Source organism: Pleurodeles waltl, chromosome 2_1, assembly GCF_031143425.1.
Source record: "Pleurodeles waltl isolate 20211129_DDA chromosome 2_1, aPleWal1.hap1.20221129, whole genome shotgun sequence".
NCBI classification, from domain to species: Eukaryota; Metazoa; Chordata; class Amphibia; order Caudata; family Salamandridae; genus Pleurodeles; species Pleurodeles waltl.
In genome coordinates this window covers 354,351,450-354,367,088 of record NC_090438.1, presented here as the reverse complement: position 1 = coordinate 354,367,088, position 15,639 = coordinate 354,351,450, and the positions used below count along the sequence as shown (strand labels likewise).

Below are 15,639 nucleotides of genomic sequence, written 5' to 3'. Positions count from 1 at the left end.
AGACACCAGAACTGTTGGGATGCTGGCTACAGTCACCCCCCCAAGTTCTTCTGACACTGCGGGGCTTCCCTCAAAAGGTGGCCCTACGGTACAGGCTAGGCTTCCCTCCTGGTGTTCCCTCATGGAACCCTCTAGGACCTGGAACCTACCTGGGACACTACAATCCTTTCCCACCACACTCGGTTGGGAACCACCTAGACCACTCCCTTCAGGAGCACCCCCAAATGCCTCTTCAGACTCTCTGGTACTCACCCAGAAGTCTGCCTCCATTGTAAGTTCCCTGGGGTCAGAGAACTCACACTCCACCTTGTGTTGGCGTAGCTCTGGAAAATAAGGACCAGACATATGCTCTCCAGCAATTACATCATTCTGCCCTTCACATGTATTAACCACAGTACCCTTCACCCAACCACCCAGTAACTCAACCTTGGAAAAGCACTCTACTTCACCCTCCTGAGACTGGTGAGACAGTATCTGTCTGTCCCTGACACTCAACCCATACTCTTCTGGGATGTCTCTACACTCTATATCCAGGACGTCCACCAGGGGGGAACTCTTTTCTCTGTCACTCTCTGCTAGAGTCAGTAAAGTGTCCCTCCCCCCAGTAGGAATATGACTCCCTGTGCCAGTTCCCCAATCCTTCTCAGGGACCCTGTGCATAACGGGAACTACCTCATACCCTTGAACTGCCTGGGGTGTGTCAACTCCCTTCTTCAAGTTGGGCACCACATCTCTGGGCTTGTGCCCTTCTTCAGCAGTACTAGATGCAAGATTTTTGCTGCCACCATCTGAACTGGACTTAGCCCTTCCGGCCTCCAGTTTCAGCTCTTTACAGCTCAGCTCTTGAGCTGCAATCTTTTCTTCCTCCAGGGCTAAGAGACTCGCTGCCTCAGCCCTTTCAAGAAACTCATCTAGTTCTTCCATCCCACCGCTGCCACCAATGTTAGAAATGGGGTTTTTGGTTGGCAGTCAGGTTGCCCTCTGTCCAAGCAAGAACCCTCACTCTAGTCAGGGTAAGTCACACACAATCCAAAATCAGCCTGTGCTCACCCTCCGGTAGCTTGGCACGAGCAGTCAGGCTTAACTTAGAAGGCAATGTGTAAAGCATTTGTGCAATAAATCATACAACACCATAGCATAACACCACAAAAATACACCACACAGTATTTAGAAAAATATATAATATTTATCTGGGTATCTTCAGGTCAAAACGATCAAAGTTGCAATACGAATTTGTAAAGATATCACTGAAAAGTGATAGAAAGTGTCTTAAGTCTTTAGAATATAAACAAAGTCTCTTTCAAGCACAAGTACCTGGTTTCTGGTGGAAAATCTCCTCAGAGGGCCACAGGAGAAGAGGTGCGTGGAAAACGGGTGTGTGCGTCGATTTCTCCTCAGCATACACGGACTTGCGTCGTTATTTTCCACGCGGGGAAGTCGGCGTCGTTTTCCGGCGCGTGGACAGTCTCTTTCTGTGGATCGCGGGATTACCAGATGTCCCGGGTCTGTGCATGGATTTTCCTGCTTGTTCTCCGGCTGCGCGTCGTCTGCGGGGCTGCGCGTCGAAATTACGATCTCACGGCAGGCGTCGCGTCGATTTCTCCTCTAGACTTCGATCTGCGGGGCTGCGCGTTGAAATTACGATCTCACGGCAGGCGTCGCGTCGATTTCTCCTCTAGAGGTCGGGCGGCGTTGTCCTTGCGAGGCCGTGCGTCGGATCTTCGATCGTCCCCAGAGCGTTGCGTTGATCAGCGTCGGAGTGCGGCGTTTTTCTCGCCGCGAAACAAGCTGTGCGTCGAAATTTTCGGCGCACGGAGCGTCCAAGTAAAAGAGGGAAGTCTTTTTGGCCCTGAGACTTCAAGGAACAGGAGGCAAGCTCTATCCAAGCCCTTGGAGAGCACTTTCACAGCCAGACAAGAGTTCAGCAAGGCAGCAGGGCAACAGCAAGGCAGCAGTCCTTTGTAGAAAGCAGACAGGTGAGTCCTTTGAGCAGCCAGGCAGTTCTTCTTGGCAGGATGTAGTTTCTGGTTCAGGTTTCTTCTCCAGCAAGTGTCTGATGAGGTAGGGCAGAGGCCCTGTTTTATACTAAGTTGTGCCTTTGAAGTGGGGGTGACTTCAAAGAGTGTCTCAGAAATGCACCAAGCCCCCTTTCAGTTCAATCCTGTCTGCCAGAGTCCCAGTAGGGGGTGTGGCAGTCCTTTGTGTGAGGGCAGGCCCTCCACCCTCCCAGCCCAGGAAGACCCATTCAAAATGCAGATTTATGCAAGTGAGGCTGAGTACCCTGTGTTTGGGGTGTGTCTGAGTGAATGCACAAGGAGCTGTCAACTAAACCTAGCCAGACGTGGATTGAAGGGCACAACAAGGTTTTAGTGCAAAGAAATGCTCACTTTCTAAAAGTGGCATTTCTAGAATAGTAATATTAAATCCGACTTCACCAGTCAGCAGGATTTTATATTACCATTCTGGCCATACTAAATATGACCTTCCTGCTCCTTTCAGATCAGCAGCTGCCACTTCAACAATGTATGAGAGCAGCCCCAATGTTAGCCTATGAAAGGAGCAGGCCTCACAGTAGTGTAAAAACGAATTTAGGAGTTTTACACTACCAGGACATATAACTACACAGGTACATGTCCTGCCTTTTACCTACACAGCACCCTGCTCTAGGGGTTACCTAGGGCACACATTAGGGATGACTTATATGTAGTAAAAGGGGAGTTCTAGGCTTGGCAAGTACTTTTAAATGCCAAGTCGAAGTGGCAGTGAAACTGCACACACAGGCCTTGCAATGGCAGGCCTGAGACAGGGTTAAGGGGCTACTGAGGTTGGTGGCACAACCAGTGCTGCAGGCCCACTAGTAGCATTTAATCTACCTGCCCTAGGCACATGTAGTGCACTCTGCCAGGGACTTACAAGTAAATTAAATAGTCAATCATGGATAAACCAATCAGTAGTACAATTTACACAGAGAGCATATGCACTTTAGCACTGGTTAGCAGTGGTAAAAGTGCCCAGAGGTCAAAAGCCAACAACAACAGGTCAGAAAAAATAGGAGGAAGGAGGCAAAAAGTTTGGGGATGTCCCTGTCAAAAAGCCAGGTCCAACATGACCCCCTACCAGCCTAAAGCCAGGGGAGAACAATCACTATCCTGATGTACTTCCCTGTTTGAGGCGACAGAACAAGGACCCAGGCCCACAACAGCAGGGGCATGCTCCAGTTCTTCGCCTTCCTGACTCCAATTGGATCACTCTGTCCATACTCTCAGGGCCCACTAAGCCAACCCATGGGGAACCTTTCTCCTTACCTGCGGATCCCATCTGTGCAGCACCTAACCTTACTTTGCTCACAGATGTATCCCAGGAGCAGGATAGTACCACCACGACCAACACAGTGGTGTTGCCCACTCTACCCCCGGGGTGTGACACTTGTCCCCTCCCCAGGGATAACTCTGTCCACCCGGACAGCAAGCCACAGTGATTACTGACAGCTGCCAGGGATGAGAGCCAGGCCCCAGGCCTCTCAAAGCTCTCCAACCACTGTGGCTGTGGAGAGTGACGGGCGGTAGCCCCAGGTGCTGGGCACCCTTTAACCACTCTCCCTTCCACCAGGTCAGGGATGACAGCCTGACCCTGGTCCTCCCCTCTGAGGCTCTGTACCCTCCCTCCTGGAGCGGTACCCCCAGAGTCCAACATGGTCAGGGTGCTTACAGAAGTCGCCCTGTACCATTCCTCCACCAGTGCAGGGCTGTTAACCTGCAACTGGCCCTCCAACCTGGGGCCTGTACCTTCAGGTTGGACTAGGGCCCGGGGTGAGGCTTCCCTCCCCCTGCCCTCCCCTGTGGGGTCCAGCACCCTCCAACTAGGAGTGGCCTCCTCAGAAGACAACGTGGTAGGGGCACTGTTATCAGTAGCCCCTCCCTCCAGGTCCGGGGGGACACCCTGAACCTGGTCTTCCAGCCCAGGGTCTGTACCCTCAGACTGGATCACTGCCTGGCAAACCAGGACTTCCTGGGGGGCACACCTACCCCCCACCAGGTCAGAGTTTAACCTCTGCACCTGACCATTCAACTCAGAGTCACCACCCTGAAGTTGAACAATTGCCTGGCACGCCAGGACTTCCTGGAGGGCACACTGACCCTCCACCAGGTCAGAGTTTAACCTCTGAACTTGGCCATTCGACTCAGAGTCACCACCCTGAAGTTGAACAATTGCCTGGCACGCCAGGACTTCCTGGAGGGCACACTGACCCTCCACCAGGTCAGAGTTTAACCTCTGGACCTGGTTCTCCAACCTAGGGTCACCACCCTGAGGTTGGGCAACTGCCTGGCACGCCAGGGCTTTCTGGGGGGCACACCTACCCCCCACCAGGTCAGAGTTTAACCTCTGAACCCGGTTATCCAACCCAGAGTCAGCACCCTGAGGTTGGACAACTGCCTGGTACACCAGGACTTCCAGGGAGGCACACCTACCTCCCACCAGGTCAGAGTTTAACCTCTGAGCCTGGTGCCACAACCTAGGGTCACCACCCTGAGGTTGGGCAATTGCCTGGCACGCCAGGACTTTCTGGGGGGCACACCTACCCCCCACCAGGTCAGAGTTTAACCTCTGAACCTGGTCATCCAACCCAGAGTCAACACCCTGAGGTTGGACACTTGCCTGGCACAGCAGGACTTCTTGGGAGGCACACCTACCTCCCACCAGGTCAGAGTTTAACCTCTGAACCTGGGTATCCAACCCAGAGTCACCACCCTGAGGTTGGCCAACTGCCTGGCACACCAGGACTTTCTGGGAGGCACGCCTACCTCCCACCAGGTCAGAGGTTAACCTCTGAACCTGGTTCTCCAACCCAGGGTCACCACCATGAGGTTGAACAATTGCCTGGCATGCCAGGACTTTCTGGGGGGCACACCTACCCCCCACCAGGTCAGAGTTTAACCTCTGAACCAGGTTATCCAACCCAGAGCCAGCACTCTGAGGTTGGACCACTGCCTGGTACACCAGGACTTTCTGGGGGGCACACCTACCCCACAACAGGTCAGAGTTTATCCCCTGAACCTGGTTAGCCAATCCAGAGTCATCACCCTGAAGTTTAACCATTGCCTGGCAGGCCAGGACTTCCAGGGAGGCACACCTACCTCCCACTAGGTCAGAGTTTAACCGCTAAGCCTGGTTCCCCAACCCAGGGTCACCACCCTGAGGTTGGGCAATTGCCTGGCACGCCAGGACTTTCTGGGGGGCACACCTACCCCCCATCAGGTCAGAGTTTAACCTCTGAACCTGGTTATCCAACCCAGAGTCAACACCCTGAGGTTGGACAATTGCCTGGCACAGCAGGACTTCTTGGGAGGCACATCTACCTCCCACCAGGTCAGAGTTTAACCTCTGAACTTGGGTATCCAACCTAGAGTCACCACCCTGAGGTTGAATCTTTGCCTGGCATGCCAGGACTTCCTGTGGGGCACTCTCACCCCCCACAAGGGACATACCGTCCCCAAGGGTCACACAAGAGTCTGGTTGGCGCAGGTCTCCCGGCCTCTGCCCATCCGGCAGAGTCTGGGTTTCCCCCAAACCAGAAACGGTTTCACCTGGGTCATTCCTGGGGGGCTCTGCTCTCAGAGCTGTCCCCTGACTCTCAAGGTCCTCCACTGGGGTCTGCAACCCCCTCTTAACCCTATGTCTGGACTTCTGCACCCCCTCACTCGGAGGGGTACTGCCAGACACCAGAACTGTTGGGATGCTGGCTACAGTCACCCCCCCAAGTTCTTCTGACACTGCGGGGCTTCCCTCAAAAGGTGGCCCTACGGTACAGGCTAGGCTTCCCTCCTGGTGTTCCCTCATGGAACCCTCTAGGACCTGGGACCTACCTGGGACACTACAATCCTTTCCCACCACACTCGGTTGGGAACCACCTAGACCACTCCCTTCAGGAGCACCCCCAAATGCCTCTTCAGACTCTCTGGTACTCACCCAGAAGTCTGCCTCCATTGTAAGTTCCCTGGGGTCAGAGAACTCACACTCCACCTTGTGTTGGCGTAGCTCTGGAAAATAAGGACCAGACATATGCTCTCCAGCAATTACATCATTCTGCCCTTCACATGTATTAACCACAGTACCCTTCACCCAACCACCCAGTAACTCAACCTTGGAAAAGCACTCTACTTCACCCTCCTGAGACTGGTGAGACAGTATCTGTCTGTCCCTGACACTCAACCCATACTCTTCTGGGATGTCTCTACACTCTATATCCAGGACGTCCACCAGGGGGGAACCCTTTTCTCTGTCACTCTCTGCTAGAGTCAGTAAAGTGTCCCTCCCCCCAGTAGGAATATGACTCCCTGTGCCAGTTCCCCAATCCTTCTCAGGGACCCTGTGCATAACGGGAACTACCTCATACCCTTGAACTGCCTGGGGTGTGTCAACTCCCTTCTTCAAGTTGGGCACCACATCTCTGGGCTTGTGCCCTTCTTCAGCAGTACTAGATGCAAGATTTTTGCTGCCACCATCTGAACTGGACTCAGCCCTTCCGGCCTCCAGTTTCAGCTCTTTACAGCTCAGCTCTTGAGCTGCAATCTTTTCTTCCTCCAGGGCTAAGAGACTCGCTGCCTCAGCCCTTTCAAGAAACTCATCTAGTTCTTCCATCCCACCGCTGCCACCAATGTTAGAAATGGGGTTTTTGGTTGGCAGTCAGGTTGCCCTCTGTCCAAGCAAGAACCCTCACTCTAGTCAGGGTAAGTCACACACAATCCAAAATCAGCCTGTGCTCACCCTCCGGTAGCTTGGCACGAGCAGTCAGGCTTAACTTAGAAGGCAATGTGTAAAGCATTTGTGCAATAAATCATACAACACCATAGCATAACACCACAAAAATACACCACACAGTATTTAGAAAAATATATAATATTTATCTGGGTATCTTCAGGTCAAAACGATCAAAGTTGCAATATGAATTTGTAAAGATATCACTGAAAAGTGATAGAAAGTGTCTTAAGTCTTTAGAATATAAACAAAGTCTCTTTCAAGCACAAGTACCTGGTTTCTGGTGGAAAATCTCCTCAGAGGGCCACAGGAGAAGAGGTGCGTGGAAAACGGGTGTGTGCGTCGATTTCTCCTCAGCACACACGGACTTCCGTCGTTATTTTCCACGCGGGGAAGTCGGCGTCGTTTTCCGGCGCGTGGACAGTCTCTTTGTGTGGATCGCGGGGATTACCAGATGTCCCGGGTCTGTGCGTGGATTTTCCTGCTTGTTCTCCGGCTGCGCGTCGGTCTGCGGGGCTGCGCGTCGAAATTACGATCTCACGGCAGGCGTCGCGTCGATTTCTCCTCTAGACTTCGATCTGCGGGGCTGCGCGTTGAAATTACGATCTCACGGCAGGCGTCGCGTCGATTTCTCCTCTAGAGGTCGGGCGGCGTTGTCCTTGCGAGGCCGTGCGTCGGATCTTCGATCGTCCCCAGAGCATCGCGTTGATCAGCGTCGGAGTGCGGCGTTTTTCTCGCCGCGAAACAAGCTGTGCGTCGAAATTTTCGGCGCACTGAGCGTCCAAGTAAAAGAGGGAAGTCTTTTTGGCCCTGAGACTTCAAGGAACAGGAGGCAAGCTCTATCCAAGCCCTTGGAGAGCACTTTCACAGCCAGACAAGAGTTCAGCAAGGCAGCAGGGCAACAGCAAGGCAGCAGTCCTTTGTAGAAAGCAGACAGGTGAGTCCTTTGAGCAGCCAGGCAGTTCTTCTTGGCAGGATGTAGTTTCTGGTTCAGGTTTCTTCTCCAGCAAGTGTCTGATGAGGTAGGGCAGAGGCCCTGTTTTATACTAAGTTGTGCCTTTGAAGTGGGGGTGACTTCAAAGAGTGTCTCAGAAATGCACCAAGCCCCCTTTCAGTTCAATCCTGTCTGCCAGAGTCCCAGTAGGGGGTGTGGCAGTCCTTTGTGTGAGGGCAGGCTCTCCACCCTCCCAGCCCAGGAAGACCCATTCAAAATGCAGATGTATGCAAGTGAGGCTGAGTACCCTGTGTTTGGGGTGTGTCTGAGTGAATGCACAAGGAGCTGTCAACTAAACCTAGCCAGACGTGGATTGAAGGGCACAACAAGGTTTTAGTGCAAAGAAATGCTCACTTTCTAAAAGTGGCATTTCTAGAATAGTAATATTAAATCCGACTTCACCAGTCAGCGGGATTTTATATTACCATTCTGGCCATACTAAATATGACCTTCCTGCTCCTTTCAGATCAGCAGCTGCCACTTCAACAATGTATGAGAGCAGCCCCAATGTTAGCCTATGAAAGGAGCAGGCCTCACAGTAGTGTAAAAACGAATTTAGGAGTTTTACATTACCAGGACATATAACTACACAGGTACATGTCCTGTCTTTTACCTACACAGCACCCTGCTCTAGGGGTTACCTAGGGCACACATTAGGGATGACTTATATGTAGTAAAAGGGGAGTTCTAGGCTTGGCAAGTACTTTTAAATGCCAAGTCGAAGTGGCAGTGAAACTGCTCACACAGGCCTTGCAATGGCAGGCCTGAGACAGGGTTAAGGGGCTACTGAGGTGGGTGGCACAACCAGTGCTGCAGGCCCACTAGTAGCATTTAATCTACCTGCCCTAGGCACATGTAGTGCACTCTGCCAGGGACTTACAAGTAAATTAAATAGTCAATCATGGATAAACCAATCAGTAGTACAATTTACACAGAGAGCATATGCACTTTAGCACTGGTTAGCAGTGGTAAAAGTGCCCAGAGGTCAAAAGCCAACAACAACAGGTCAGAAAAAATAGGAGGAAGGAGGCAAAAAGTTTGGGGATGTCCCTGTCAAAAAGCCAGGTCCAACACTGTTGGTTCTGGTTTTGTTTGCACCTTCTCCTCTATATTCAGCATAATACCTTCAGCCATCCATTCAATATTCTCCAGTATTTTGGGGGGATTTCCTGTAACTTTGGCTATAATAGGTGGCATTCTGCTATTGCTACTTTTTCTGCGCAATGGCTGTCCCACCGCAACAAGGAGGACTGAAGGCGCTTCCACCAGCCCAACTGTGTTGTGAACGCATGATGCAGTACTTTGGAGCAACACTCTTGGAGCAATTGGAGTGTGACTGGACACTGTCATTTAGACCTGTTTTGCATTGTGTGCAGCCCATGTTTCGGTACCTCTGGTGCTCATTCGAACATGCACTGAAAGCTTGTCTTTCAACTCAGCGCTTGCTTTCATTGGACGCTGATCTGTTGATGTTCTCACTGAGTCCCTAGAGTCCTGTGATGGTAGCCTCAACTCGCTCCTGTAGAACCCTTGCTCCCACAGGAGAGAATTGGCCCTAAGGGGAAAAGCCCCCAGGGCCAATCAAAGCGCTCTATTTTTGATGTTGTGCTTGCAAACTTTTGTGAGCATTTTGCAAACCCAACCACCCAGATATACAAACATTTTTCAACCTTAATTTCTTAAAAATTACTGAATTGATTTACACTAAATCATAAAGAGAATTCTTTCTAGACTGAGATTAGTTGTTTTGGCAGTAGTGTATTTCAAAAATGTTTCTCGGTATATAAATACGTATATTACAAATGGTGGGGTCACCACTGTGTAGTTATAACTAGGCCAGACATTTCATAGGAAAAGTGTTTACTATTATGCTATTAATTTTAGCACAGTTGGGCGAATCTTCATGAAACTTTCCCACAAAGAAAGCCCATCCACCTCAGCAACTTCCTGGTAAATTTTGGAGTAATCCATCCAATGATGGTCAATAAAAAGGAGGAGCCAGAAAATGCAATTTTCTCATGCAATTTCCACTTGGAATTTTAAAAGGCGCAACAGTCAAAACAGCTGAATGGAATTATAACAAATTTGCCTGAAAGCTAGATCATTACCTAGGAAGCAGCTTCTTGTGATTTGGTCTAAATCTGTTCACTTGTTTTTTTTTTTAGAAATTAAGGTTCAAAATGCATGGCTAGATTGACAGGTTTAAATTCATATGTTTAAGCACTATAATTGGCAAAGGGTATTTTTGGGAATGAGTGCTCTGATTGCCTGGCTGCCTCACTGACAGAAATTTTGTGGCCACCACTGAAGGACTTGGGGACTCAGTCTCCTGTCCTGAAAATGTTTTTTTAAAAAGATACAATGGGGCAGAGTAAGGATGCCCTGACCCCCTACCGATGGGGCTAAAATTAAAAAACGTTATGTGTATCGGGTTCCCACAGGAGTGCTGTGTGACCACTGAGAAAAATCTTTTAAAAAGGGCAGTACAGCATTTTCAATTAGCAGGATGGCTGATGCCATCCGTGTCATCAGGGATGGATCAATGATGCAATTGAAGATGTTCTGAGTGATGTAATCGTGAGTTCATATGCAGGACATGGCAGGTGTACAAATTATAGTTAGCTCACTGGATTATAACAAACAAAGCCAATTTCAGTATGTTTTCGTATTTAAAATGTCATCTAACTACAACGTCCCTTCAGTCTCTGTTTTTTTCCCATTGAATTTCATTTCAAATTTAAAAAAATCCCACATTGGTTTCCCTCTGTAAACTGAAATGTATCGGAAAGACAACAAACACAAATCAGACATTTCCTTAAAGATCAAATCTGGAAAATGTTTGTATTTGCTTGTGTGACCTAAAAGGTCGTTTCGTACTGTTTGAATCCGTCACGCATTTTTCCACTAATCTTGTGAACATTAGGAAGCTGCTGAAAATCAAGACGCTGAAAAAAATCCAGTATTTCATTTAAAAGACACGATTGAAAAAAATGACAAACACAAACGCTGTTGAAAAAATCTTTTCAAGCTAAAATATGTGAGATCTATCAGCTCCTTCGCAGCTGTCTGTTTACTAATCCTGCAGGATGCTTCTTCACATGGTAGGCTGATTTAAATGTAATTTTTGAGCTCCTCAAAGAATGTTTAACTTCACAGCAGCGCGGCGTATATTTATTTAATATATTTAAAAAAAAACAGTCCTCAGTGGTATTGTAACCATAATTCTGAAGGTTTTATTTACCTTTCCAGACGGCAAAATGACTTGTTCCGATTCAAAGATCCCACAGTCCTCTGTTGCTAGCAACCAATAATCTGTTCCAAAAGCTGTAAGAAACAGCAGAACGCCAACACCACCGACAATCCCCGCGCACAGAGCTGCCACCCCGACCTTCATGATGGAACCTGGCCGCACGTTGGCAAAATGATAAACAGACACAAATAAAAGTCCCCGGAGGAGTGAAGCGAGGTTTAGAGAGAGGGTGCTATTTTAAGGCGCACACAAGCCTTTTCGGTTGGGTGTGGATTACACAGGCGAGTGGGCCAGGGTCTATTAAAAGCAGATGACCTTCCTCACTGAAACACTTGTGGCACGGAAGACACCCTGAGAATAACGATACAAATACAGTAAAAAGATAAGAACGGACACGATATCACAAAATAATAGGAATTAACATCACAGTGTGTATGAGGAGAATGGAACACAAATAGATTGTACACATATACTACAGACAAGTCTCAAATCTGCTAAAAAACGTGGCATCTTTAGTTGCCACTATGTTTAATACTGACATCTTTTTGATAATAAGATATTAACCGCTACATACTCGTAATAATGACGGTGACCATTTTGGCCCAGAGGAAATGAATACTCGTGAATGAAATTGGTCAGGACTTGAATTTTTGGGGCATTACTTAAAAGTGACACGGCTGTGTTGCGGTTGGTAAGCATTTCGTAAAGAGGCATGCAGAAACAGTCCTGGTCACTCATCAATAGACACTGGCCACATGTCCGTAACTGGAGCCTGTGAGGGGTGTAAACCAAGGAAGGACCCACCCTGGTGCATTCTTACACTGAGAACACTACACAAGTGACATGCCTCACACAAGTGGCATGCCTCACGTAGCAGCTGCATTCTGGGCATATAGTGCTGCACGCAAGGTGCAGCTGCGGCAGGGCCATGGCTTTTTTCTTTCTCATCTCATGCCATCGATGTCTTCACGTTAAATAAAAGAGCAAATTGAAAATGCCACATATTATTTCCATTCTGAAGTCATTTTAGCTCTCTAAGAAGGTGTTTTGCAGATTTCGGCCGCGCCGCCGCAGAATGATGTCCAAGCCATTGGTGATGGATTTGAAAGTGCGCAGCCCCTTTTCTACTTTCTCTACAATATTGCAGAAAGTTCTTTTGAGTATGATTTTGCACATCTACCGTTTTGTGTGAATTACAGTCACAAGAAGGGAAGGCAACTGATGGAGCAAGTGATTAACCGAAAGTGTCCAGCTGTATTAACCATTTTCGTTTCATGAATAATATCTTCTGATGGCTGATGATCTAATCCTATATGAAGTCACAAACTAAAGAGCGACAATGCTGTTCAGCCTGATGCTCGGTATAAACCTCATGACCCATTCCTTCAGTCTCTGTCTTTTGAAATTAACTTTATTCTGCTTTTTTCAAGAATAGCTGACCACCCACCTGATTTAGAAGCCACTGGTAATGGAAATATTGTGACAATCGGGTTGCCTCATATTTGTAACCATTATCAGGATTTTAAATGATGCACTATCACGTACGGTGCAGTCATGGAATGCAAAGGAACATGTATTGTGGACCATAAACATTCATACTAATTACAATATATCTGAAAATGCCAAGTACATCTTTATATATCCATTAATGACCATCCTATGTTAACGCCCACACAACATAAAGTTCCCAGCTACAGTTTCAAATATCTAGGTATTTATTTATTTTTGTGTTTTTTTTGTTTTGTTTTTAAACTGTTTTCTTCTTGTTATTCCTTCAGCACACTGGGATCACAGATAGCTATGTATATGGCCAAGAAGGCAAGTTTAGAGCACCGCATACACAGATTTAGAGCAGCGCATACAATAGGTTTTAATCAGGACATAGACTTGATGTTATAAGGAGTTGCAGAAGGCCAGAGCTGAGTTGGAGATTTTACTGTTTAGGGAAACCCACGGGCAAATAATATGCTCAAAACAACTCTACAATGGAAAAAGCTGATAGACTCTGTCTAGGTTTACAGATTGAAAACACTGGATACTCATAATTCGATCAGTAGTCTAGAACAGGGACAAGCCTAACGTCTTTGACAAATGTTATAGGGAAGGATTTTTTATTATAAACCTTAACTATACAAGGTGGAAACTAGGTGTGACACCAAACAAGATGAATACTTAAAGGATATGAACTTTCCAGAAATAGACTTTAAGATACTAGAATGAATGGAGAAACACACTTCCTGAGGCTGAAGTTTTGGATGCTAGCAGACCCAGGTCAGAAGGCCACGGAACAAACACTTACATCTGGGCTGGGGTTGTTTGGTTTTGTTGTCATGGGGATCTGTCCTACCATAATGCTGCAAAATGAGCCATGTACAACCCTTCCATCACTTAACTCTCACTGGTAACAATGGCGAGCAGTTATAGGATTCTTTGGTGGTCAGGGCGGGGTACATGTGCTCAGCACTACACACCACGCCCAGCAGCATAATAAAATCAATGTCCAGCACAGAACTTATTTTTAGAAAAGACAAGTACTTTGTTACACAGTATGAGAAAATACCTCTTTTTGTGTGGTCACTACATTTTTCTTTTTTACATTTATTGATGCTCCCAACTACAATACACCCAATAGCAACTGTCCAATTTGTGTCAGATTCCAGTCACAGATACATTATCTGTCTGTGTTCCGAAGAAGTATACCTATCTGCTTTCAAACGTTCAGAATTAGGTATCCTGCATGTTGACGAGCAACAAAACTGATGGCCATATTCAAATTAAGGTTAAGTGCCTTTAGTAATGGCTACTCATTAAAAGTCCAATGTATATTTCTTAAAGAATAACCAGTTACCAGCCAAACAGATAACTCATCAGAATCCCAACATCAGATCCTCTTCATGCTCAACACCAAACAGGTTGCTGTCATTCTATCGGTGTGGTTCCCTCCAGAGCAATTTGCTCCTGATTAGAAGAAATTACAACAGCAGATGAAGGAAATTCTCCTTGTACATGGGGATATCATTCACTTAATCTACCCTGGGAGAGCCAGAAGTCACCACCGTGTATAAGTGGGCAACCTATTTCACTTTTGTTGAGTTGCCTTTAAATATAAGCTTAAATGCTCAGACACACACAGAAAAACCACAGCTTACGGTAGTATGCATAGCCCAGTATAATACAGATCATATGTAGTTAGCACAACATACATTAATTGCAGCTTACAGGCTAGTAGCTTCTATCCAATGTTCAAAGGCCAGACACATTTTTTAAACTGTAAATGTACATGTCTATTCAGCAGTCACGGAGAGGGGGTATTCTGCTTTCCTTTTCTGGGTAATTATTGAACTCGCACGAATAAACTAAAACACACCAAACGTTTCCAACGGATTGTATTCTCTTTTTCCTTTTCTCCCATCGACCCATGCGAGAATAGAAACTGCCTCTATACATAAAAAAGTCTAATTAAAAAAAATATTTTATTTTTGAGCAGTCCCACATCCTGTGCATTCATTATCCTGTTTACAGCTTGCAGCTCGAATATGTTGATTTTATTTGTATGTTACCATTTATAAATGGAAGAGTGTTAGATTCGTTTGAGATTGCAACCAATCAGTAATTGGTGCATATCTGTGTTTAATTCAATTCAATCCTTCTCCTCACAAAATAATATTCAAATCATTGCTAAATTGTTTAGATTTCTGAAAGGCCAGGTGGACTGTTTCCAACAATAATTTAACACCTATAAATTTAGGCCCTCATTACTACTTTGGTGGTCCATGGACTGCCATGACGGTGTGGGTGGTCGGACCACCATCGGGTTGGCGGTCGGACCGCCGTATTATGAGTCATGTGAGCCTATGTGGCAAAGACATCCACAGTCCCGCCAGCACCACCAGGCAGCACAGAATGCCGCAGTCATGAGGCAGCACAAACAGGCCGGCAACTCAGTGTTTCTGCTGGACGCATGATGAGGTTGCACACTGCCAATGTGATTGTGGCGGTCCAACCACCATGTCTCAGCAGACAGAAATGAGGAGTATACAGGAAGATACTCAGCTAAAGGCAACCTCACACGTCTGTTGCCGCCATGGAACCCATCACACACGTCCTGTCTCTGCTGATGATCATCAATGGAGCACAAAATCCACGCTGCAACGGGCACAAGTGCCAGTACATACACACACCTACCTGTGTCATTAGGATAAACAGTAGATCATTTCGCTATCAGCCACATCATTTGTTGGTCACGCTACGGGCACCAAGTACACTTGTTATTGTGTCCAGCATCATAATCAGACACAAAGTAGGACACATGCACAGACACATTATGCCCCCTTTGGGCAGGTCATTCACACCGCACTGAAACACTACACAAAACAAACGTCTGCTCACCTCAGGCACAGGAACAGTGAAGTGTACACAACACTGTCCTACACAACACCAACAACACACCACATGCGATGGCCTGTGGTCACATTCAATAAACATATCTATCGATTGTAGGAAAGTACCCTCCTTTTGCCATGGTTACCCCCATTTTCTGCCTGATGTCAGTGTGCTTGACTGTGTTCACTGGGATCCTGCTAACCAGGACTCCAGTGATTATGCTCTCTCTCCTCTAAACTTTGTCACTGCATACTGG

At 47.4% G+C, this 15,639-nt stretch overlaps 1 protein-coding gene across 1 annotated transcript in view; it reads right to left on the bottom strand.

The window, feature by feature from the left end:
• The window catches only part of LOC138265011 (transmembrane protein 182-like), a 263,899-nt gene extending 252,692 nt beyond the window's left edge, over positions 1-11,207 (bottom strand). The window contains exon 1 of the mRNA XM_069212587.1: positions 10,992-11,207. Coding sequence (XP_069068688.1) covers positions 10,992-11,144 — 153 coding nt within the window. The 5' untranslated portion in view covers positions 11,145-11,207. The remainder of the gene's footprint in view (positions 1-10,991) is intronic.
• Between the last annotated feature and the right edge of the window lie 4,432 nt (positions 11,208-15,639).